Source organism: Notolepis coatsorum, assembly GCF_963971535.1.
Source record: "Notolepis coatsorum genome assembly, chromosome: 11".
Classification (NCBI taxonomy): domain Eukaryota; kingdom Metazoa; phylum Chordata; class Actinopteri; order Aulopiformes; family Paralepididae; genus Notolepis; species Notolepis coatsorum.
In genome coordinates this window covers 74,940,421-74,966,701 of record NC_140175.1, presented here as the reverse complement: position 1 = coordinate 74,966,701, position 26,281 = coordinate 74,940,421, and the positions used below count along the sequence as shown (strand labels likewise).

Below are 26,281 nucleotides of genomic sequence, written 5' to 3'. Positions count from 1 at the left end.
CTCCCGTCCCAATTTCGTATCATCCAATTCAACCCTCCCCTGTCACGAACGCTGTTTCTTGCCTCCCACAAGCCGGCTGCAATGTGGACTAAGTCATACATAGCACAAGTCCCCTCCGGTACTTGAGGTAACAGCAGTCGCATCTTTTCACCTGCGCAGCTCGATCTCTCAGTGGCGAGGAGTAACGCGTGGGAGGCTCACGCTGCCCCCGACACTTCCTGATTCTACTGCGCAGGCGCACCAACCGACCTGTAGGAGTCGCTGTCCACAACGCCCGATCCCCACCCATCAGTTTCCCACCCCCTTATACGGCCAATGTGTATTAGTATGAACGACCAGCTAAACTGAAAGCAATGTGGAGCGCTGGGCTCGAACAGGCAAGCCCAGCGTCTCCGTCATTCATGGCGAGCGCCTTGCCCACTACGCCACGTAGCCGCCCTGCAGGATTTCACATTTTATTATAGGACCCTGTCTTACACAAGGTACACAACAAACAAACTAGGATCACATTGTTCAATGCTTCATCTCCCCTTTAAGCAAAACGCTGGATCTGCTCCCGACGAGCATGTTGGCCGTGGGTGGGTGGGTGGGTGGGTGTGTGTGTGTGTGTGTGTGTGTGTGTGTGTGTGTGTGTGTGTGTGTGTGTGTGTGTGTGTGTGTGTGTGTGTGTGGGTGTGTGGGTGTGTGTGTGGGTGGGTGGGTGGGTGGGTGGCATCAAAGTTGTAAAGCGCTTTGGATAAAGGTTCTATATAAATGCAGTCAATTTACCATTTATAGGTAACAAGGTGTTGTAATGGTTCAAGTTTCAAGTTCAAGTTTCTTTATTAGTTGTCATACAAAAATACAGAATACTTGTATATGACATTTTTTCTGTTCTGCTCCTGAGAGTGTGCTAGATAAAAAATAGATAAGTATAAAATAGAAAGTCAAGTACGTAAACAAGTGTAAACAAAAGTGTTCAATATACATATATACAATATACAATGCAGAGTAGAAATGGTTCTTTCATAACAAGACCTTAAGATATTCTGTAATGGTGACCAAGCAGAGAAGAAGGATGGTTGTTGGCAACTTCCAGCAGTAACTATTATAATTATTTTACAGTGGTGATTGAGAATATGTACAGTGGAGGTAATAACGTACAAAAGAACAAACTCTTTGAAAGAACAAAACACAATTTAATTAACTGAAACTACACAAAACCAGGAACTCCTATCCCAATCTTTTACTGGTAGCTCCTCCGACAGACAAACTGTCAATTGTCCCTCCTTGGAGCTTTGAAATAGAAAAATGCAGAAGAACAGAGGCCAAACACTCTGTACCTAAATTCAACACATTACATACAATACATTACATGCACTACACCATTCAATACATACATGTACTATACCATTCAATACATACATGCACGACTACACCATTCAATACATGCATTACACCATGCAATACATACATGTACTACACCATTCAATACATACATGTACTACACCATTCAATACATACATGCACTACACCATTCAATACATACATGCACTACACCATTCAATACATACATGCACTACACCATTCAATACATACATACATGCACTACACCATTCAATACATACATGTACTACACCATGCAATACATACATGTACTACACCATTCAATACATACATGCACTACACCATTCAATACATACATGCACTACACCATGCAATACATACATGCACTACACCATGCAATACATACATGTACTACACCATTCAATACATACATGCACTACACCATTCAATACATACATGCACTACACCATTCAATACATACATGCACTACACCATTCAATACACGCACTACACCATTCAATACATACATGCACTACACCATTCAATACATACATGCACTACACCATTCAATACACGCACTACACCATGCAATACATACATGTACTACACCATTCAATACATACATGCACTACACCATTCAATACACGCACTACACCATGCAATACATACATGCACTACACCATTCAATACATACATGCACTACACCATTCAATACATACATGTACTACACCATTCAATACATACATGTACTACACCATTCAATACATACATGCACTACACCATTCAATACATACATGCACTACACCATTCAATACATACATGCACTACACCATTCAATACACGCACTACACCATGCAATACATACATGCACTACACCATTCAATACATACATGCACTACACCATTCAATACATACATGCACTACACCATTCAATACATACATGCACTACACCATTCAATACATTACATGCACTACACAATGAACAAATAAACATTTATATACACCAGCAGGTTGTAATATGTTATAGAAATGACATCTGCAATGTGTTAAGTGGATATAAACCTCTTACCTTTAGAGGGCCTAGCCTTGTGACATATACCGTTCATTATAGACATGCTATTTAAGAGAGAGTGCTGTGGTGGTTGTTATCTGTGTGACTCGTAGGCCAAGTTATGTAGATCATCTAATAATTGATTTTTATTGTTACTTCTCCACTGTACTATAATTCTATGACCTGTATCATGTCTTCTACTACCTGTACCTCCCCCCTCCCCCAGGCTGCTATGATACTGTACCTGAATTTCCCCAAGGGGATCGATAAAGGAATATATTATCTTATTTAATCTGATCTTATATATAATTTGTATAATCATTTCAAACATAAAACAAAGACATTTTTACATCATATTTTGGTCCTCCACAAAGAAGAATTGTTCTTGTCATTTTACTTGTTACTAACATAAAATGTGTGGCGGTTACAGGGAGTGACAGCAGTCAAGTTGTAACCTACTGTTTCCTATATTGCCGTTCTAAGCACTCTGCCTCTCGTCCAATCCCTGTGTGCGCTCAGAGGTAAATGTCATATAAAGCTTAAATGGAATGAAGCAGGTAAAGAAGGACACACTGCAGGTTATGGAGTGGTCTCTATAACCAGCTGCAGGTTATGGAATGGTCTCTATAACCAGCAGACCACTCTGCCACCACTGGTACCAGTAGTACAGGGCACAGCAGACCACTCTGCCACCACTGGTACCAGTAGTACAGGGCACAGCAGACCACTCTGCCACCACTGGTACCAGTAGTACAGGGCACAGCAGACCACTCTGCCACCACTGGTACCAGTAGTACAGGGCACAATCCTGGTACATGTTGTAGAGTGTAGACGTACACAACAAATAAAATTACAGTCTTTCTGTCCTCCAGGCTTTCTCCAGGACCAGCCCACAGACCACACAGAGGTCGATTCCCATCAGCAGGAAGGGGAAGAGCCTGATGACATTTTGACCTCCAGTGTGACCCCTGACCTCCCCAGGTATGCCCCTCAGTGTCGCTGGGCCCCAGTGTCTGCCCTGGACCCCGACACCCTCACCTTCCCTGGGGGGGCCGCCTTACAGCTCCATACTGTGCCCCCAGGCCTCCTACCTCGAGTCCCCCTCTTCTTCGTCTGCACCAGCTGTGGCAAGGTGTTCTGGGAAGGTTCCCACTTCAGCCGTGTTCTCTCCCAGTTCCAGGATGTGCTGCACATAACGGAGGAGGACATACTGTAGCCATGGCAATGGCACAGCAGAACTGACTAACTGACTGATCGACTGACTGACTGGCTGACTGGTTGGATTAATTAATGAATGACTGACCGACCGACCGACCGACCGACCGACCGACTGACTGACTGACTGACTGACTGACTGACTGACTGACTGACTGACTGACTGACTGACTGACTGACTGACTGACTGACTGACTGACTGACTGACTGACTGACTGACTGACTGACTGACTGACTGACTGACTGACTGACTGACTGACTGACTGACTGACTGTTTGACTTGGCCATTAGCTGTGTATTGACAGTGTTTCACTTCATGAATCCTGAATCAACAGTTTCTGTCCAAATTCCAAATACAAAGAATGTACAGGAGTTGACCTTGGTGACGATGAAGTAGGGATGCATAACAACTTACAAGTTGCATAGTGTAGTGTACTGTGACAGCACAGCAACATCAACAACCCACAGACTACTGGTATATGTGTCACTCTCCGTATTTGGCAATATGGATATCAGTTGAAATAATGTAAGTTGCAGTATGAACATCTTTGAGAAGGTAATTTTATTGTTGTTTTTATTTTCTTGAGTGTCTTCATCAGGACGTTTATGTTTGTTTACAATCACAATTGCATGGTGACGAGTCTCGCCAGAAGTATTATAAAGAGATTGTAAAGTCATCTGCACCAGCCGCTAATGACTTCTTAGACTTGTTTGATTTGCTTTATTTTTATTTTTTTTAACATCTTTGGTGATGGTTGTTCTAAATCTCTGATTCAACGTAACACAATCTACTTTTAAATCATGTTTTGATTTCAAATATATTGTTACATTTTATTGTTGATTTCAAAGATATTCCAATATGTTATTTCCATGGCAGCCTAGGATTGTTCAATCAGTATGTGTGAACATGAGCTACTCTCTCCCAAAGCCAGGAACCAGAGAAGTTAAGAGTCAAACGTGTGATGGCATCAGGTATCAAGTCTGGAGCTGCTCCAGACAATGGATTTTGTGGACCCACAGAATGTTTGTTTGAATTTTTATACCCAAATGAGATTCATAGACTTTAAGTATAAGCCACTACCCCACCGTGCCGCCTTATGACATGACATCACACATTTCTGTTTTAGCACTCTAGTTTATGGATTTGTGTTTTGGGAGAGTTGTTCATGTTCACTAATATTTTTGGACTGACGAATAACATGTATGAATCCCTAAATTGGGTGTAGTTCCCCTTTAGAATAGAAATACTTTTTTTTTAAGTGACAATAGTTTAATGTTGTGCTTTGTGTTTTTATTACTATTGTTTTATATCATATACATAACTGTTTTATATCATTTGATATAATAAAGGGGATTTTTGATTTTAGAGTGTGTGTGTGTGTGTGTGTGTGTGTGTGTGTGTGTGTCAAGCTACTCTAAAACTGTAGTTGACCAAACTACTATCTACATGATCACAATGAAAGAAGTTAAACGGAATCTTAACTATTCTTTAAGAAAATGTGTTTGTCAAACTGACACTACTTTGAATAAGTAGTTCAACTACATCCAAACTACATTATGGAAATGATCACGATTTCAGTGTGGAATGTCATAGTTACATGGAGAAACAACTGAACAAACTGTGGGTGTGTTTGATTTAGTGACCGTAGGGCAGGCAACACCTGACTTAGGCATCTCTCTTGAGTATGTGTTTTAAAGAGAGGACAGGAAGTCGTTGAGGTGAACTCAGGAAGGGAAAAAAAGTTTTTAGAGCAGGGTGTAGTTTGTCATTAACTACAAGCCACTACATTGAACCAACGACTAAGATTTGAATGTAGTAACAAAATGTACGGTAGTTAAATTAGTAACTGAAATACATGTAGTTAAATGCTACCCAACGCTGCAGACAGAAAGCATACACAAAGAAACAAACGACAGACGACTTATTCAAAGCGTTTACATTTTCCAATAGACTCATCTTCCCTCACCCCCTCAACAGCTTTGAACAAGTCGGAAGTTTCTTGCTTTATTCTACTTTTGAAATGTCTCAACATTCAAAACGGGAGGGGAAAGGGGGTAACAAAGGACAGATTGATGAGATCTGCCCTAAGCTCTGCCCTGCACATCTTTCTGTCAAGTGTAACTCTTAACAGTATGGGGTTTCCTGCCCTCAGGCGCAAGGGCAGTCAGGGTGACCCGGTAACCCAACCCTATACGGCTCGGCCCTTGGTCTCAAACTTGGTAGTTCTTCAGACCGGTCTTGGTATAACGTTTTTGAGACCAGTCTTAACATCAAAAACTTGTGGTTTTGTTCTCGGGAACTAATATATCTTCGTCTTGTCTGGGTCTCAGACAGGGGTCTTGAATTTCTCCCAATTTCCTATGCCCCTTTTGTTGTAATCCCTACTTTTTTATATTCATGTGATCATCAATAACGTTTCTGCTACATTGAGTACATAGGCTACATTCCATATATACTCTGAAACAAATGTATGCCATTGTAGTATATCATTATTATACCGCCTTTAAAAGGTTGACACTCCAGTCTACTCCAAACAACTCAACTTTTCTTGTCTTGGACTTGGCCTCCGCCACCTTTGGCCCGGTCTTGACAACTCAAGACTAGGACAATTATTGGTGTTGTCTTGTTCTAGAGAATGGGGTGGTCTTGACTACAACACTGCCCAGTCCTCCGTTTCTGTTTGTGACTCTTATGACAGCCCTTTTCAAACGTTTCCTCAGGGAAACCCACATTTTCAACAAGGTTTTTCTCCCAGCCCAAAGCTGATTTTGTTGTTGTTGTTGTAGAATTGTAGGCTAATATGACCAAATATATATTGTATTTAGGCCATGACGCTACTGGAAAATATAGCCTGTGGCTTCATAGAAAATTGGAAGTGACCTTCAGCTCCATTACAGATTCAGAAATAATTTCACCTAGATTTCTCCAGAGTAATTACGGTTATGGCAGGTCTTCCCATGACCTATACCGTTCCTACCCGGTCCCTACCAAGACCCAGGAAAACACATCATTGTTTGTTTCACTTGTTTCACATGAAGTCACCATTGAATACTGACAGATTGATCAGCTTCCCAAGCCCTTTCCAAATTGTGTACATTAGTGGGGAAACTCACAACCTGTAGTGTCATAGAAGGCAAGTATAATTGGTCAGACACCTGTATTAACTATAGGGAAGGTTGACTCAGCAACAGTTGCTCTTTTTCAGTAACTCCCTGCTTCACATGCATTCAGTTACTCACATTCACACCAGGCAACTGCTCAGTACAACCACATAGAAGACTTTGAGTACAACCCACAGACTTCTACTATGGTACAAACACTGGTTGGATCTGGATCAGTTTTTTATTGACGGTAAGCTAATCTCATCAATAAGGTAAAATATGATTTGTGTGTGTGGGGGGGGGGGGGGGGGGGGGGGTATATTGTTAACAACAGCACTACAATGCACTGGTTGGAAGATAATTTACCAAGGTGAATAGGAACATCAAATTAAATGAAAAATTATAATACAAAATATGAAATAAAGAGATAAAAGATATTCAAACAAAATCAGACACATGATTCCTGTGTACATAAAGAAAGTAAGAAATTATATATTGTGAGAACCCAGCCCCCAAAAAAGGAAAACGTATTCATATGAAAGAAAGGAGGTTAGGGATCATTCTATGCAAATCATATAGACACGGGTTTAAAGACTGTAACCGCCAGGTCAAGATAAAATGTAGGCTTATGGCCCTATTGTTGCTTAGAGTAAGGTTACACCGTCCATAATAGAACTAGCTGCTAGGATATGAGAAGCCTTGTTGGCTCTGTAGAATAATGTTACAGGACCAAGTATTGATGGCCTTATGTAAATGTGAACTTCGCTGTCCATTGTTCTGAGCTGTTGCTAGCCAGTTGTGCAACAGGATTTTAACCTGGGTCACCCATGTGGGAATTCAAACATCTTCTGTTCCAGTGATTCTCAACTTGGGGTCCTCGAGGGAGTCTCGAGGTGCAGTTCCAGGGAGTCCCCAGAAAAATTGCGAGCAGTTTGATTTCACTCTTATTTTGAGCCCAATGAGAAGAATTGAACATTATAAGAGTAACTGTTCTGATCATAAGTTTAACTTCCTCCACTGTTATCTCCCCAACTACAGTATAAGTTCTGGAATGCAGGACTAATAGTTTCTTCTCAGATGGGTGTCCCAGAGGAAATGTTATCAGTTTGGGGGTCCTTGACACGTAAAAGGTTGAGAACCACCATTCTAATCAACAAAAGGAGAATATTTCCTGGCTGAAGGAAAGGTTATATAGTTTGTGTAAAGAAACTGACTCCTTTCACTCAAGTACTGTTTTGATATAATTGTACTTGAGTATTTCCAGTTTAGAGAACTCTATACTTACATTAAAATACTCTCTCACATTCAAATGAATGATTATTATATATATATATATATATATATATATATATATATATATATATATATATATATATATATATATATATATATATATATATATATTATTGTGTTTTTAGTTCAATGAAACTTGCATTAGCAACATTGCAACAGGACATAAACTTGGGTCCTTTTAGAATGTCACTGCTGTCACTTTGAAACCGTCTGTATGCCATTCAGTGGACGCTTCAGTCATAGTGCCTTGCTTGCAATGCTTGTACCTGCTGTGGGAATCGAACCACCGAAATAGGCATATAAAACCAAGAAAGGCTGAAACGGTTAAGCATATAAGTTGTATGCCGTTATTTGAAGCCAATAAATAATCACTCCTAGAGAACTTTTAACTGAAAATTAGATACTAAATAAGATGTCTTTTTTTTAATTAATGACTATCTCAGAATGGACATAGTCTACTTGAGTCTCTCTGTGCCGGGGCTAGCGGGGTTAATGATAGCCTTGTGTGGATGACAAGTGTTGGCAGAAGAGTGTATTTGTTACATTTTAACAAGGGGGCCGTCAGGAGCCACACGGGGAGAGCGAGAGAATTCCTCTTGGCTGCGGCATCTGACGTGACCGAGGAAGAATGGGATCTGTCTGTCCGCAGAATGTGGGTCATTTCAGTTCCCAGCTCTTCGGATTAAATAAAACTAATTTTCCCCGTCGCATGTTTAATAGCAAGGCTAATCTAATGATAAAACGGGTCCCTTTTTTAAATTGTGCGTTCCTTGTAAAAATGCGCATATACAAATCCTGTCTGGAATCCCCCCCACATACAGTCATACACACATACGCATACACAAAAAAGAAAGAAAATGACATACGTCGGTTATAGGTTGGAATTATTTTAATATTAATAACTCAAAGTATTTTGGTTGCTATAGGGTTCAGTCTTTCTAGACCCCCAAAATAAGCCTCTCTTGTCCTGTCCTTGTCCGGTCTGTCGCCCTGCTTCTCTCTGCAGAGCGCGAGCTTTTCTCCTGCACCGTGTTATTTGATCCGAGCTCTTTCTTTGCTGGGAAGAAAAGCTCGCCTCTTTCCCACGCTCCGAGAGCACGTGGTGCCCGGAATGAATTGGATTCAGAAGCCCCGCCCTCCTATTGAAACGTCACACACACAGGATCGCCGCGCAGTGCTGTAGAGTGAGGGGCTCCTCCCGTCTAGTCTCGCCCTCGAGGCCCGACCTAGGCGCCAAAACTAGGCTCACAACAACGCGCTAACCCCGGCCTGCGTTGGCTCCGTTTACACAGCAGCCAGAGACCATAGCACCGGCACTGGGTTTTTCCCAATGTTGCTGGGGGGGGGGGGGGGTCTTTGTTTATCAACACACAGCAATAGAGCAGAGATATGGCTGCATAAACAGAACCAGAATAGCTTTCTATTATCTCTCCCTCTTTCTGTGTGCCTAGTTTCCATTCAAAAGTTTGTAGAGGATTCAATAGCCTGCACACAGCCTTTCTGCTACAGCGGTTCTTCAGGCTAGCCCTCTCAATAGCCGGCCTGCATGGTGGTCCTATAGGTTTAACCTAGCCCACACAGTGGACCAGTGTAAAGAATTTGAAGTATTTTGTTGCATTGGCTGTGCGCATTTACGCACTGGAAGGACTTGAAGTGCATATTGGCTATTACGCATTACGCTGAACAAGCTGTTATCCCTAGACAGCAGCGTTGCATGGACAGCGGGGGTCCTAACCTTTTATTCATTCACTATAACACCTCAGTCGGTGCCTGTTTGGCTAAGAATTGTGGCAAATTACCATTTGACTGCTATTAACGTATGAAAGCTCACAATAGGTAAAATGACACAGAGCAGTGTATGCACTCATGCGGGCCATTGTGAATAACGGGTGGCGTAACCAACTCTGAGTCCTAATGTTTAGTTGCCGACTCAAAAAAACAACTGCGAAACAAGATCAACTTTTGGACTTAAGTATCTAGTTTCAGCTGCTTCCCAGACAGATATTGCCAAGAGGAGAAGCAGAAGCAGAAGGAGAGAGGGCAGAGCCAGGGGAGAGCAAATGCCACAGAGTTTAGGGGGAGAGATAACCGTCCAATAGGGAAGCTTGGCTCCTGCGGTCTGTGCAAATGTTTTCCAACCGTCCAGACACAGCTAGCGGACAGATGTTCCTGCTTTTCTAGAAGATGTTCAACATCACTCAGGGGGGTGGAGGGGCCTAGAACATTAACACAAACCAAGTGAGAGTATAGTGGGTAAGAGTAAACCAAGCGCTAAAGCTATGGAACAATTAGGCGTGCAGCACGTTCTATAATTAGTATAGATAAGCCTACAGTAATAGCCGTCATTGACACTTTTAAGATCTTAAAGGGACACTTCGCACTTCCTTTGCACATCATTTCACACACGTTCAAAAACGAAGAAGAAAAACGTAGTAGTTATTGAGAGCACATTAGTTTGAATATGACCACTATAGTGATGTCACCAGGGACATTGAATCCTTGTGTTGTGTTGAATAGCTTGTCTTATAGGGACGGCTACCTTATCATTTCAGTGAGCGGATTCAATGCCCCCGATAACATGGAGGTCATATTCTAACTAATTTACTCTCAATTACTCTAATTAAACTCTCAAATTAAATGAACGTGTTAAGAGTTTTTGGATGTGTGTGCGTGAGATTATGTGCAAAATAAATCAACATTGGGTTTTGGGGTGCGGGGGGGGGGGGGGGGGTGCCCCTTTAATATAACTTCCAAGATTTGTTTGCAACTGGGCCAGTGTGCAGTAAAGCTTTTGAAATAAAGGTCCCAGTCCCACGCCTATGCACAGCATGCAGTCGCCAGCTCAGTTTGTGGTGCTTTTCCAGGTCGGGTGATACATGTGGGTAGCATGCCATGTGGAGGATATATAGTGGCCTATAAGCCAGACATATACATGCCATGGTACTCCAGTGAAAGGACCTGCATGTATATATCACTCAGCAGTATGAGCAGCACCAAGCAGAGGCTGAGAGTAATAGCAAATACCTCAGTACTTTTTAGGCTACTTCAGTTGAATAGTAAAAGGAGAACTTTTACCAGACTGCATATCGGGGTATGGGTACTTGGATTATTTCTTCCACTGTGTAAAAACCTGTGAATGAGTCAGGGAGAGTTGTTTTGGAGACCAAGGCATTCACATAGATCTGGCAGCTGTGTAGGTGGGCCTGCTGCACAGAAGGGAAGTAAACAACAAGCATGCATGCAAACAGAAAAACACATAGGCGATGCACCTGCAAACAAGAAAGGTTATAGGCTTAAAGGGGCACTTTATTTATTTTGCACATAATCTTCATTCCACATTCCATGTCCCCGGCGATGAGATCACTGCGGCTGGTCATATTCAAACTAATTTACTCTCAATAACTGTCAAACTAAATTAATGTCTGCAAAACGGTTTAGAGTTTTTGGATTTGTGCAAAAATAAATCAGCATTGGTGAAGTGTTCCTTTTAGTTGTTAAATTGTGTCGGCCTATGTCATATTAGGCCAACATATTTCATTACGCTAGGCTAGACTATAAATAAATAAATATACATACTGACGCCGGCTAAATCATATTGTGTTGAATTTTTGTGGTTAAATAACAAGGTAGGTTGTTGTGACCTTTATTGAACGTGTAGTCCCTTTCACTCTCTCTCTCTCTCTCTCTCTCTCTCTCTCTCTCTCTCTCTCTCTCTCTCTCTCACACACACACAGTTGTGTGTGGGAAAGAGAGGACAATGTGCAAACTGCCTAACCATGAACAATTGGATGAAAGATGTGAAATAAGTAGATGTGCTTCTGCAGATGATGCGCACACGGTGCTCCCTGGCTGCCAAACGGAGCAAACGGAGGTCTGTGGAGGCTTCTACCGTGTGTGGTTTCCACGCTCAAGCCCGTGTGAGCAAGGCGAGAGAACGACGCTCAGGATCAGTCACACACACACGCGCGCGCGCGCACACACACACACACACACACGCCCAGTTCCCACGGTGGCGGGGCAGCTGAGCGGCGTGTCAATCTGCGCACAGCGTCACCTCTTTTCACTTGCAAAAAGGAAGTAGCGCAGGGCTTTTGTTATTCGAAGTCCCACCGCCTCGTCACTTAAAACAACTGGAATATATCCGCAGTTTATGATTTAAACAACCACCTAATGACCAGAGAGGTGTTTATAATGAGGGACACAGCCGAACACTCCCGTCCCATTTGGGATTTATTTATTATGGTTGCATTTACCCCCATTTGTTAGGGTTAGTGGTTTTGCAGACTGGTATTGTTTTGGTGGATCAGCCTATAAATACTGAAATCATTACTATTTAGCCTCCTGGTTTATCTTTATTTAATCGACATGCCTCAAACTGCAGGGATGTATCCGTGTGCGTTTAGAATATCAACCGACAACCGCTGTCAGACTGTTATATTATAGCAGGGACTTTGATGTTGAGACACTACTTCACATTCTGTGTGTAGTCTGGACTAATTGAGACGTCCCTACGGTCCCTTGGCTGTCAGAGCCGCTCTGTGGTCATTCCTTAAAGTGTCACAGAGAAAGTTGGTCTACATTATAGTTTCAACGGCTAGTTGTGAACCACACCTCCCGCTTGCTAGTGTGTCATTTTCAACACACTTTCAGCACCGAATTGACATGAAAGAGGGCTGTTGTTAATCAGTCCTGTACTATCGTTTTTCACTTGGAAATGTCCACTCTTTAATCCTTAGCTTTAGTTATATATGATATCCATATGACTTTGGAGGAAGGAAGAGCATGATTGATTTGTCAATGTAAAGTGCTCCTGCTGGTAATCCATTGGATGATCCGTTATGATTAGATGTTCCTGCTATCTCAGCATATTCTTGCAGTTTATGTATCCGGCAACACCATCCGACCCCCTGAGTCTATATAGGATGTAGGGTATAGAACCAATTTTATTGCTGCGGCTTGGTTAATACTTGTGCAGTATTATAACATGTGGCTGTCCCGGCAGACCACGCCTTCGCTGTACTGTGATCCCGCCCCCTAACGGAGTGGGCAGCCTATAGCCTGCCCGGGTTTCCGCCCATTCCAACACAGTTGATTATATGGAGCTGCATTGTTATGCAAATAAAGGACGCGTAAAGTGTCCCCCCCGAGCGCAGTGCAGGGCAGAGACTCACACGGACCGCACGGAGCACACAGAAGGGGCCACACGGGGGATTTCTATCATTTTCGTCGCTACGGACCCGTCAAATTGTCACAGGCAAGTAATAAAACCACGAGTAGTATTTCTAGCCGCTTTATTCACAGGATTCAATCATTATAGCCGTGCGTAAAAGTACGTGTTAAATCAGTGCCTATGCGTAAAAGCATTTCTCGGCTGCTGTTGAGCCGTTGAATGTGCTGGAATGTACACTGTATTCCGATATCTGACGGGGCGCAATTGTTAGAATCGGGTCTAATGTGGATCTCTGTCTGTTTGTCTCTCTCAGTCACCCTGGCCACATGAGCACCGAGGGTTCCAGGGACGTGTAGCCGGACCAGAGGTCGGACTATCCGAGGAGAACCTGCCGGGGTCCAACGGGGCGATCGTTTGGAGATACAGTGGTCATACCTCCAAATTCCCAACGGCGGTGAAGTTGGAGCTGTCTCTCTTATCCATCCCTGCTAGAGGCTACCTGCTGCTGCTGCCAAGGAGAGGCCCTGAGGGAAGATTAAACACATTGTGACCCTTGGATCTCTTCTTAAAAGTACTCCCAGATGTTTTAGGGATTCTAGGATCTCTCAGCTATTGACATTTTTGCACACCAAGTGTGTCATTTCATCTCTTGTCCTTTTTGGGATGTATATAGTTGTCTTATTTCTTTAGAATATTACTTTTAAGTGCCTTAATAACTGGTTATAATCCAGTGTAACAGTGGCATCGTTACCAGACCAGAGACACTCAGCCACCAGAAGGTGATTCTCAGCCTCTAGAGCCCAGGCAGGATTATTTCTCAGCCCCAGCCCACTGCCACCATGAGCCAGGCGGATGTATCGACTTGCTCTGCGCCGCAGAGAGTTTTCCAAGAGGCCGTGAAGAAAGGCAACACAAAGGAGCTGCACTCGTTGCTCCAGAACATGACAAACTGCGAATTCAACGTCAACTCCTTCGGGCCCGAGGGACAGACGGCGCTCCACCAGTCGGTGATCGACGGGAACCTTGAGCTGGTCAAACTGCTGGTGAAGTTCGGCGCCGATATTCGGTTGGCGAACAGGGAAGGGTGGAGCGCTTTACACATCGCCGCCTTTGGAGGCCACCAAGACATTGTCTTATACCTCATTACCAAGGCAAAGTACTCATCTGGCGCCCGGTGATCGGCCTCTGCTGCCTGTCAGGTAAAACTATAAGAATAACAAAAAAACACACGGAAAAGCCAGGCTCTTGAAAAAGAAAAAAAAACTTCCATTTATCTATATAGTTGTGCCAAATTATATATAAAAAAGAAAATTAAAGAACACAGTATAGGCTGAACTCCCTCTCATTCAAAACCAAACGGGTGTCTCTGACTCGCGAGTGAAAAACACCACATGGTTTATCTATCGGCTTCAACATGAATCTTGAACTAAAAAGAAACGCCATTTTTGGTGAGTTTTGTTGGTACTAAAGCTTTCCTCTTGAATGTGTATACTAGATTGGGACGTCCAGTATAGCCTAATTAGAAGCCGGTCGGTTTGTTGTTGTGTGTGTGTGTGTTTGAACTCCCGAGTGCAGATGGCCCAGTTTTTTTTTACGCGGCGACCTCCCATCCTCTTCACCACCACAGGTCAACTGACCAGCTTCTCTAAGGGAGCTCAGATCTGACCTGTTGCTCCACACTGTTCACCGGTAAGACCCTTTTAAATTATTTTGTGTTAAAAAGATGGCACTTGATGCTATGGCTGCATGCTGGAATATCTGAAAGGGAAGACTCATGAACAAGAAGAAGAAGAAGGGTTGTCCTCTGTTTGGCTTCTATAGATCTATTTTTTTCTTTTATAAATTAATTGATTTGATCTTTTTTTTTCTCTCAAAGAGCGGCATTATGATATCCAGTTCGCTTTTTCAGATGTGTAATCATTCTGTAACAACGATTGACTTCAACGATGTTGTGAAGTACTGTACACGATAGCTTTACTTTGTTTTCTGTGTAAAAAAAAAAAGTAGCTGAATGCGCTCTGCCTTTTGCAAGCAGATCTTGCTAAGCTGGCGCCCAACTCTTTCAGGCCAGTGTGACCACTTGCCAATGGTCATTGTGTTACTAAAAAAACCGCTGCTTTCGCTTTGTATCAAAACGTCAGGAAAAGTCGCATTTGGAATTCACTTTATAATCTCCTTTCAGTATTTTATTACCATCCTAGTCACCACTGTGAAAGCAGGCTGGGTTTTTTTTTTTTTTTTTTTTTTAATTTTATTTATGAAGGTACATTGAGAACATGCATTTTTTAATATGTTGTGGTTCTTCTTAAAGAAAAAGATTAAATCTATAAGTTTAAGGATATTTAGGGTGACTCACGCTGCTTCAGACTCGTAGTATAAACTGTCCCGTGTGGAGGCCTGCCAGCATCCCCCAAAAACTTTAATTCGCCTGTAAGACGGACCCCCCCCACACACACACACACACATGGACTTTGTTTGGTTGCCTTTTTGCCAACTACCTCGACTATAAAGTATTCTCAAGTCATTCAGCTCTCTCACTTCACTTGTTTGGAGTCGACGAGATTCACACGATTTGTCAATGATAATATCTATGCCAGTATGTTTTTGTCATTATGTAACATCAACACAGAAGACAAATGCCTTAATTAATACAATGTATGCATCATACCATCTCTGCATCCTCAATCGGGACAGTTTATTTCCAACACTACAACCAAGCGTAATCTGACAAGCAATTGTATTCCTCCCTGTAAGGTCTGGTTGACACACATTGCAATTATTGCATGTTCCCCTCCTCCCCTATCTATATCTTTCTCTCCAACAGCTGAACGTATCCTACGGTCGTTCTGTTTAAAATGTTCTATTTTTATTCACACAAAACGTGGAATTTTATGGCATGACTTATAGATGCAGGGAGTTTATTGCACAAAAATGCGGAGCCTTTCGCGCCCCTCAGTGTCTATCTGGGGTAACTGCAGGAGGCGAGGCTTTGGAATAGTTCTACTACTGAGCAGAACCGTACTGTTGGCTGACGATAATGAAGACTAGTTAACAAAACATGACTAATTGCAGGATATCACGGACAAAAAAAAGAAAAATTGGTTTCAAAAACTTGCCTGCTGCATGTCATGGCGCCCTAACATTTGTATCAATGCTGCTTGTATGTTTCTTTTGGTTTCGTTTTTTTTTTTTTTTTTTTTTTCCTCTTTTTTTTTTAAGCCTACAGCTCAATGGCCCTCAGTTTAGTGAGTGATAGATTTGTCACAGCAACACTAGGCTATTTCATGAGAAGTGTGTGTGTGTGTTGAAAAGAAAGTAAGAGAGGATGGATGGAGGTATTTGGTGTGTGTGTTCTCATGAGGCCTTCTGTTCCTGTGTCTGCTCAGTCATAAAATACCAAAATGACTGAGAAATTCCCACATCAAACCTGGAAGAAACACAAGTAATTAAAGCGATAGATCTACCGCCTCAACATTGGTATATAAAGCAACAACAAACAAAAAAAGAATTATGCATCGCTTGTCTTAAACTTGATCTTTTAAATTTTCTTTCTTTTTCTTTTGGTTTTGTTTTGTTTTAGTTTGTTTGAATATTGCACTGAGGACTGTTGTTGATACGTTGGCTTTTATATGTCAACATTTATTTTTTTTCTGAATAGAAAAAAAAGGAACACAACAAAATACTATTGTATAAAGATATGCTCATGGTGATACTGTCCTAATGTGTGTGTTGCTTTGTGGGAAAACGTGACGTTTTTCTGACAAAGACGTGTATCTCTGTGATTGGGTGTATGTATATATACATATGAATATATATATCGACGCTGATGATGATGATATCGTGGGGCACTTTCTTTTCTGAAGTGCTGTCTTCCTGTTTTTTTTACGAAAGGGGAATAATACATTTGATGGTAAGATCATTGTAACATGATTAAAAAGAAAAATTGCACGGTTGTGTGGTTGCTCGACTCACCAGTGTCATAACATTTATGACGTAAGGAGTCGGCCCGCCTGATGGGGGTGTGTACATGAGTGAGATGAGAATTAAACAAAATAAAAAAAGAAGAAAACATTTAAAAAAAAAGTTCTGATTTCTTTTGGACCAAGTTGTGTGTTTCCGGGCCCTCGCTTGCATTTCACGTGAGAGGAAACGATTGAGTTTCATGAGTTGATGCGGATGTTCCATCATATTTTTTTGTTTTTTTTTTGGGTTTCCTTTTTTTGTCGTTTGTTTTCGAACGTTTGTAACACTGTGATGATGTCGATGAGGATGTGCGATGTGGAAATGAGTGCTGTATTATTTTTGTACGTTTGTGTACAAGCCAGTAAAAAGAAATCATTAAACTCCAAAACCTCTACGTTGTGTATGTTATATGTTTCTTCCCCCCCCCCTCCAACAAGCTGAGTTCCCCCTCTAGTTCCTCTCCCTCCCTCCCGCCTCCTACTTTCCATAGAAAAGAATTGCTGGGGAAACAGACCCCCTACTCCCCCCCCCCCTCTCCCTCTCAGTACCCCAGGCCGGGCCCAACCCAGATCCTCATTCTGCTCTTTTGTCATGTATCTAGCCTCATCCTTTCACTGCTGGGATAAAAGAGCCCAGTGCATTGTGGGTAGCCTTGGTTTAAAGGAGGGTCCCCTCCCCTGTGAGTGTGTGTGTGTTGTTAAAGAGCTGGTTTTGTGTTACATACACACACACTCACTCAAAACTCCCTCTCTCTCTCTCCATACATCTCATCTGTCTGTTAACCCCATGCTTTCCTTATCCAATGCTTCTCTGTGCAGCATTATTATCCCTGCAGCACTTCTTCGTTGGTGTTTGTTCACATTTTATTCCTTCGTGCCATACAGTGTTTTTTTCCCCTTTGCACTCAATGATTTTAATGTGAATTATATTGTTCTGTTGTGAGGAGGACATGTGATAATTGGACACAAAACCTACCTTGGTGTGTCTCGAGAACCTCTAACCCCCCCCCCCCCCCCCCCCCACCGGACTCCACCAGATGACGTCACCCAGCGGAGAGCAGACCTCTAGTGAACTGCAGACCCGGTTATCTCGCCTGCTTTCCTCCAGTTTAACCCTTTCACTGCCACACTACCAAAGGGTTAACCATTTCACTGCGACATTACAGACGGTTAACCCTTTCACTGCCACACGACAAAGGATTAAGGGTTAACCTTCTGTTGTGTGGTAGTGAAAGGGTTAAAACAACCGAGGAAACAGCATTAACAGCTCAATACAGGTGTGCTCCGTCAGATGACGTAATCTGGGGGAGTTTCTCGAGTGTGAGTGACACGTGATAATCAGAAATAAAACATACTGATGTGTTCTATGTCTCTCGGCTCGGTAAGCCCCCCCCCCCCCCCCCCCCCTACACACACACACACAGAACACATCAGTATGTTTTATTTCCGATTATCACGTGTCCTGCTCACAACAGAACTATATGATTCAGGTTGGCGATATGCCCCCTTCAAAGTCCCTTGGCTCCTGGTACTACTGAAAATCCAGCCAATGTAAGTGGCATGTAGCCCACAGTTGATTCCTCTCCAGTAGTTCCTCCACGCGATCACCCTACAGCCCAGTAGTTCCTCTACGCCATCACCCTACAGCCCAGTAGTTCCTCTACGCCATCACCCTACAGCCCAGTAGTTCCTCTACGCCATCACCCTACAGCCCAGTAGTTCCTCCATGCCATCACCCTACAGCCCAGTAGTTCCTAGTCTACGCCATCACCCTACAGCCCAGTAGTTCCTCTACGCCATCACCCTACAGCCCAGTAGTTCCTCCATGCCATCACCCTACAGCCCAGTAGTTCCTAGTCTACGCCATCACCCTACAGCCCAGTAGTTCCTCCATGCCATCACCCTGCAGCCCAGTAGTTCTGTGTCTTTGATCCCCTCTGAGGTTGAAATAGACATCTTTGATTGAGTCATGTGTTCCTCATTAAGTGGAAACGCTGTGTGTTGTAACTCCTGTTGCACGGGTGGGTATGGGAGGGGCGTGGGAAATAAAACGCAAACACTCACAAGGTATGTCTCACTGCCTGCATGTGATAAATGTTCATGTCGCAACACTCTTGTTGCAAGGCAGCAATCTGTCCGTAACCGTCTTAAAACAGAGAGAGAAAAAATCTTGTTCCGTGTGTTTGAGCAGATGTAAGTCATAAAGGGTTACGCCTCTGCTGTTTTGTGCCCGTGTAAATTAAGCGCATGTGTTGTTTTTGAATTAACCCGTTCTGAATTTATCAAAGTTAAAAATATTTCACAGCCTGTCGATACAGCCCCCAACCCTACAAATAAGAATTGATGCTCTGACTCTCTGAATCTGTCTCTCTTTGAGTTGAACATGAACCAGCCATGACCTTCCAAAAACACAGGTTCTCCGGTGTAACCGCAGTCAGATGTGACCATTTGATGCATGTCTTCTCACGCTATTTTCCAGCGTTAGTATGTTAAAAAAAAAAAAAACTCAATACCAGTAAAGTTAGTTCCTCGAAAACACAAAGCCCCCCTGTATTTTGATACCATAGCTGTCCCAAAGAGCTATGTGGCTTGTTGCTCGCTTGTCCACTCCTTCCATTCCTCACTTCTGCAGGATGTTTTTGTTGAGCTGGGTTCCCATTGTCCGCCGGCCGGGTTGGCTGGCCTCCCAGGGCTGCTGCTGGCTGGCCGGCCCCCTAATAGATTCTTCATGTGCTTTAGCTAGCTGGGCCTGTCTGGGTCTGCGACGCCTATAGACTGGCCTGTTCCAGCCAGCCGCGCAGCACAACAGAGCAGACCAGAGGAGGGATTTGGAAATGATTTTAGCAGAGAGAGAGAGAGAGAGAGAGAGAGAGAGAGAGAGAGAGAGAGAGAGAGAGTTTTATAAAGCCCAGAGCTCGAAGGATGGATTCTGTGCAATGTCTGTGTTGTGGTTTTTGCATACTGAGTTTATGTGTGTTTCAGATAGACTTGAGTTAAGAAGTGGTGTGGGAAAGATTCACGCACACACACACACACATTTCTATTCTAAGTGGTGTTCCATTGCTCTAGTAGTCGAGCTGAAGTGCAGATGTGTGTGAAGATCCAGCACCTCCACTGAAATAGTCAAACCGGTGCTTTACACAGAATCTGTAGAACACAAGAATATTTGAAGACCTTATGAAATATCGTGTTGCATGTGGTTCACTAGGGTGGAGAACTGAGCTCACATCACTGAGGCTGTGGTCCATCATGGTGGAGAACTGAGCTCACATCACTGAGGCTGTGGTCCATCATGGTGGAGAACTGAGCTCACATCACTGAGGCTGTGGTCCATCATGGTGGAGAACTGAGCTCACATCACTGAGGCTGTGGTCCATCATGGTGGAGAACTGAGCTCACATCACTGAGGCTGTGGTCCATCATGGTGGAGAACTGAGCTCACATCACTGAGGCTGTGCTTCACGCCTGTTAGACGTGAGCAGTCATTTAAACCATTGGTTACGTTACGGCATCTATTGGTTCCCAGCAGGGTTTCCCAGAAGGTAAGTTAGCTACATCATCTTCGTCCCGATGTCTTGTTGTAATGGAATAAAGATAATAAGCACTTGAGTTCTGTTGTGCTGTTTTCTAACTTTGATATCTCACAACTTGATCACAATCACGTACAGTATCTATAGATGTATCTGTGTTTTGTATGTTTGTTATTTTTCATACACAAAGTTCCTTTGGGACAATAAAGTCTATTTTTAATCTCTTTAAAAAAGAAAATAATGCCTACACATGAGTCTGCCATAGTCGGGGGGGGGGGGGTTGTCTTAATCAGGTTCTAACTGAATTCTTAATGTACATGTACTGTGAATGTATTCTGTGTTGTCTTGAATCACAATCTGTTGAGTGATGTCAGCCGCATGGAGGGAAATGTTACTGTAACTTAGTTAGAACTACTGGCCGGTGCTGGTGTGACTTCTGGTGGGCCCCAATCAGGCTTGGGATAAATTACATTTTCATCAGTTGTCACGTTCAGAATGAAAACAGAAATTGCAGTGTAATTGCTTGGCAGATAGAACATCCGTTCTCATTTGCTCTTCAATAGGTTGGAGAGTTCAACCTTTTCATGCCAAAACGTTTTCATTTCACTTCACTACCAAAGGGTTAACCCTTTCACTGTGACAATACAGAAGGTTAACACTCTCACTGCCACACGACAAATGGTTAACCCTTTCACAGACTACCACACTACAGGTTACCCCTTTCACTACCACACTACAGACGGTTAACCGTCTGTAGTGTGGTAGTGAAAGGGTAACCTTCTGTAGTGTGGTAGTGAAAGGGTTAAACTTAATTATCTTGAATAAATTGAAGTGAAAATGAATTGAACCCCAAATATTTCCAGGAGTTGGCAGTGGTTCTCAACAAGGGGTCCTTGAGTTGGCAGTGGTTCTCAACGAGGGGCCCTTGAGTTGGCAGTGGTTCTCAACAAGGGGTCCTTGAGTTGGCAGTGGTTCTCAACGAGGGGTCCTTGAGTTGGCAGTGGTTCTCACCAAGGGGTCCTTGAGTTGGCAGTGGTTCTCACCAAGGGGTCCTTGAGTTGGCAGTGGTTCTCACCAAGGGGTCCTTGAGTTGGCAGTGGTTCTCAACGAGGGGTCCTTGAGTTGGCAGTGGTTCTCAACGAGGGGTCCTTGAGTTGGCAGTGGTTCTCAACAAGGGGTCCTTGAGTTGGCAGTGGTTCTCAACAAGGGGTCCTTGAGTTGGCAGTGGTTCTCAACAAGGGGGTCCTTGAGTTGGCAGTGGTTCTCAACGAGGGGTCCTTGAGTTGGCAGTGGTTCTCAACAAGGGGGTCCTTGAGTTGGCAGTGGTTCTCAACGAGGGGTCCTTGAGTTGGCAGTGGTTCTCAACAAGGGGTCCTTGAGTTGGCAGTGGTTCTCAACGAGGGGTCCTTGAGGAGACTCCAGGGGGTCCCTAGAGACACAGGGAATAGTTTAGTTTCACTATTTGATTCACTAGAAGTCAGCCGAGAGTGACCATTATAATCATACATTTCACTCTCTGTTATCTCCCTATCTACAGTATAGACTGGGGGGTAGAGCAGTCGTCTGGTTAGCCGGAGGTTCCTGTTTCGATTCTCGCTCCTCCCGGGCAGCGTGCCAAAGTGTCCTTGAGCAAGACACTTAACCCCTAATTGCTCCTGATGAGCAGGTTGGCACCTTGCATGGCTGCCTCTGCCGTCGGTGTGTGAATGTGTAAGTGAATGGGTAAAATGTGAGGAACAAATTGTAAAGCGCTTTGGATAAAAGTGCTATACTGTATAAATGCAGCCATTTACCATTTACTAAACAAACAAACAAACAAACCTAAAAGCGCTATATAAATCCAGTTCATTTACCATTTATTTACCATTAGACTCAATATCAAACAGGGGATCCATGGCCTAATGTCTATCAATGTGGGGGTCCTTGACATGAAAAAGGTTGAGAACTGACCCATGGTAATCACCTGCACACAAACTCCAGCTCTCCCCCATCAAAACGTGTCATGTGCCTCTTTTATCAAGCAAAATATACACATGTATTCTGTGAGCATTTTAAATATACACTATCAAACTAATTAAATATGAGATTGTGACGAGTGCTCAGAAACGGTTTGGTGTGCATATTTAGTGTTTTAGGGTTATTCAATTGCAATATTTTCTCAACATTCAACCTCTTACACAAACAGATACATTGTACACGAGACCCCTTGTGTGTATTTCTGCTTGTACATTTGAAAAGGCCTCCATCTCTCTGTGTTCAGACGCTGCCTGCGTTGGCTCTGTGGTCTTCCCATGCGTTGACTCGTGGCGTTACAGTGGGATGTACAGCATCGCTGCTGTTGGATGGAGGCAACGGGAGCTTTAAAACCTGCTGATATCGCACTTTCTCTCCCTCCCTCCCTCCCTCTCTCACTTTCAAAACAAAAACATGTCTGTCGCTACGCACACACATACACACACACACACCCCTCCCTCCCTCCCTAAAGTCTGCCTGGCAGTAAGAAGGGGTGAGAAAGAAAGAAAGTGAGAGAGTAGAGGGGGAGAGAGAGAGGGAGACAGGTGGCCGGGCCGGTCCTCTCCTTGCCCTTCGTTCCTTTTTGAACTTTTCTTTCATTCTTCCAGTCCATTCTGTGTTCTCTCCATAGCAGCCAGTGACAAGGCGCTCCATTCACTGCCTCATTCTTCTGCCTCCCCCTCGTCACCCCCCCACCCCCCCCAACCCTCCTTTGTCTCGCTCGTGGGGGCCTGCCTTAGCTTCTATTCAGTGGCCAGACGGACCGCCATTGACTGGACCCCCCCCCCACACACACACACACACACACACACACACCACCACCACCCTCCCCTCGCAACACCCTACACACACATGCACAGCAACCTGGCTTGTCCCCACCCTGCACCCTGTAGCAGGCAGCTGCTATGCTAATAGGGAGGGATGGACGGATGGATGGAGAGAGAGAGAGCGAGAGAGAGGGAGGGGTGAAAGTGCGAGAGGGGGGGTGAAAGACAGAGCTGCCAGCCTGTAGTAGAGATGGAGAGAGAGAGAGAGAGGGGTGACCCCACTTCTCCATCTCCACAGCCATGCCAGAACAGCAGTAGCAGCAGACCTCCTGTTACACAAAGGGAGTCCCCCGGTCCTCCTCCTCCTCCTCCTCCTCCTCCTCCCTCTCCTTTCTCCCACCTCCCTCTGTCCTCCCCTTTCTCATTCAAATCCATTTTATACCCTGGTGGTAAAGGGGTTCTGTAAGTGCAGTATGTAAAGTAACCCTACTCCTGCCCTGAAGGCTCAAAACCATTCACACTCCATACAGAGGACTGTGTGTGTGTGTGTGTGTGTGTGTGTGTGCGTGTGTGTGTGTGTGTGTGTGTGTGCATTTGTGACCATTCCCCTGCTTTGTATTTAGGATTGTAGCCCCCATGCCTTCACATTAGCAAGTGACACCTGTCCTTGAGTTTTGTTGCACCTTCCCTCATAGTTAGTGAAGGTAGACTATGAGAAACACATGCATGGACACACACACACACACAACCAAACATACTGTTGAAATATACAGTATTTGGCTCTGTAGCTGATGTAAGACAGTTCATGATTGTAAGACACCTGCAGAGTATACACAAGCAGTCAGAAGAACAAGCACATTTTATTAGTTTATTTTATAATTTTTTAAGTAGTTTACTGTTAATGTTACCAAAAGAAGCCACCCAACTCCTTGTCCAATCAACACTCATCTCCCGCCTCGACTACTGCAACGCACTGCTTGCTGGTCTTCCAGCCACTGCCACCAAGCCTCTTAAACTCATTCAGAACGCAGCGGCCCGCCTGATCTCAAACCTACCGAAGTCGACCCATGTCACCCCACTTCTTAGGGACCTGCACTGGCTCCCCATTGCTGCACGAATCCGCTTCAAGGCCCTCGACCTGGCATACCGTGCGGCAAAGGGAACCGCTCCCACAGCCGCCTCAGACCTATCCGAGCCCCGGGAGGGTCATCTCAGTCCTTGCCCCACAATGGTGGAATGAACTGCCCACCACAGTTAGGACAGCCGAAACCAGTCCAATCTTTCGCCGTCGACTAAAGACGCACTTCTTCAACCATTATCTGAAATTTTTAAAAAGAATAAAAAAATATTTTAACCCTAACTAATCTTACTGTCATGCACTTGTCCTAATACTATAACCTACACTGTAGCACTCAACACGTTTGACTAAATGTAAATGTAAATGTTACTGACAGTATTTCACTGTCTTGCTTGCAACTGTTTAAAAAGATTTAGGGGTGGGAGCTCCAGTAGCTCACCGCGTATCTCGGCGCTGTTTCGGCGTCAGAGACAACCGTGCGCGTCACGGATCTGGGGTACACGAGTTCGACTCCCGGACTCGCCGTATTTTCTCAGAGTGTCTTTCCCCCGATCTATATCCTATTCAACCTGTTTCTGTCGGTCATGCTTGACCAGAAAAAGCGATAAACGCTAAAAAGAACCAACTGACTGGTCAAAGTAAAAAAAAAAAAAAAAAAGATTTAGGGGCTTCGTTAAAAAAATAAAAGAGATCGAATTCTGTTGTTTATTGCTCAAATGGTAAGATGCAATGGTTTGTATTTTACCATTTTGACCGATAAACAACAGAATATCTCTTTTATTATACTCTAAATAGTCTCTCTTTTAATATACTCTCATGTTGGTTGTTTTGTCTGTAATTGTCATGTTTATGTTATATGTGTTTGACCTTAGGAAGAGGGATCATAATAAAATCATAAATCATTGATAACTTGTCAGTAGGATCTATCTATCTATCTATCTATCTATCTATCTATCTATCTATCTATCTATCTATCTATCTATCTATCTATCTATCTATCTATCTATCTATCTATCTATCTATCTATCTATCTATCTATCTATCTATCTATCTATCTATCTATCTATCTATCTATCTATCTATCTATCTATCTATCTATCTATCTATCTATCTATCTGTCTGTCTGTCTGTCTGTCTGTCTGTCTGTCTGTCTGTCTGTCTGTCTGTCTGCTGTCTGTCTGTCTGTCTGTCTGTCTGTCTGTCTGTCTGTCTGTCTGTCTGTCTGTCTGTCTGTCTGTCTGTCTGTCTGTCTGTCTGTCTGTCTGTCTGTCTGTCTATCTATCTATCTATCTATCTATCTATCTATCTATCTATCTATCTATCTATCTATCTATCTATCTATCTATCTATCTATCTATCTATCTATCTATCTATCTATCCATCCATCCATCCATGGACCTCAACTCCATTTAGCTAATCCAAGGTTGTTTATCTCAGCGACTGTGATGGTATGTGTTGTGCTTGTGGCTGTGTGTGTTGGTATGTTTGTGGCTGTGGGTTGTTGTGGATAGTGGGTGTAGCTATACTTGTATTTCCGTGTGTGTGTGTGTGTGTGGGGGGGTGTTTGGTGGTGGTGGGGGGGTTGGCAGGCAGCGGGGCAAGGCAAAGCAAGCCATTCTCTCCCCCCTCTCCCCTGCTCTGTTATTTACCACAGTGCTGGGTGACCCTGAGCCCCTGCTGGGGGGGGGGGTGTCCCATATGACATCTGCCTGTTTGCAAAGTGAAGAAGGGAGAGAGGGAGGGATGGGGGCGGGGGGTGCCCATATGGAGCATC

General features: G+C 43.7%; 2 protein-coding genes across 3 annotated transcripts in view; both read left to right on the top strand.

Annotated features, from left to right (window-relative positions):
* The window catches only part of exd3 (exonuclease 3'-5' domain containing 3), a 159,704-nt gene extending 154,799 nt beyond the window's left edge, over positions 1 to 4,905 (top strand). The window contains exon 21 of the mRNA XM_084325329.1: positions 3,250 to 4,905. Within this exon, the coding sequence (XP_084181455.1) occupies positions 3,250 to 3,593 (344 nt within the window). The 3' untranslated portion in view covers positions 3,594 to 4,905. The remainder of the gene's footprint in view (positions 1 to 3,249) is intronic.
* Positions 4,906 to 13,144: 8,239 nt separating this feature from the next.
* On the top strand, positions 13,145 to 17,482 carry nrarpa (NOTCH regulated ankyrin repeat protein a). Of its 2 annotated transcripts, XM_084324027.1 has the most exons (3): positions 13,145 to 13,241; positions 13,471 to 14,356; positions 14,733 to 17,482. In XM_084324027.1, exon 2 carries the CDS (start codon positions 13,997 to 13,999, stop codon positions 14,333 to 14,335), a length of 339 nt encoding a protein of 112 aa, XP_084180153.1. In that variant the 5' UTR covers positions 13,145 to 13,241; positions 13,471 to 13,996; the 3' UTR covers positions 14,336 to 14,356; positions 14,733 to 17,482. The 2 variants fall into 2 exon arrangements, with proteins under 2 accessions (XP_084180153.1, XP_084180152.1); XM_084324026.1 differs by having other exon boundaries at positions 13,471 to 17,482.
* Positions 17,483 to 26,281: the final 8,799 nt, after the last annotated feature.

Excerpts from the sequence above, each read along its gene's own strand:
- nrarpa (XM_084324027.1), top strand. The coding sequence starts at position 13,997 with ATGAGCCAGGCGGATGTATCGACTTGCTCTGCGCCGCAGAGAGTTTTC.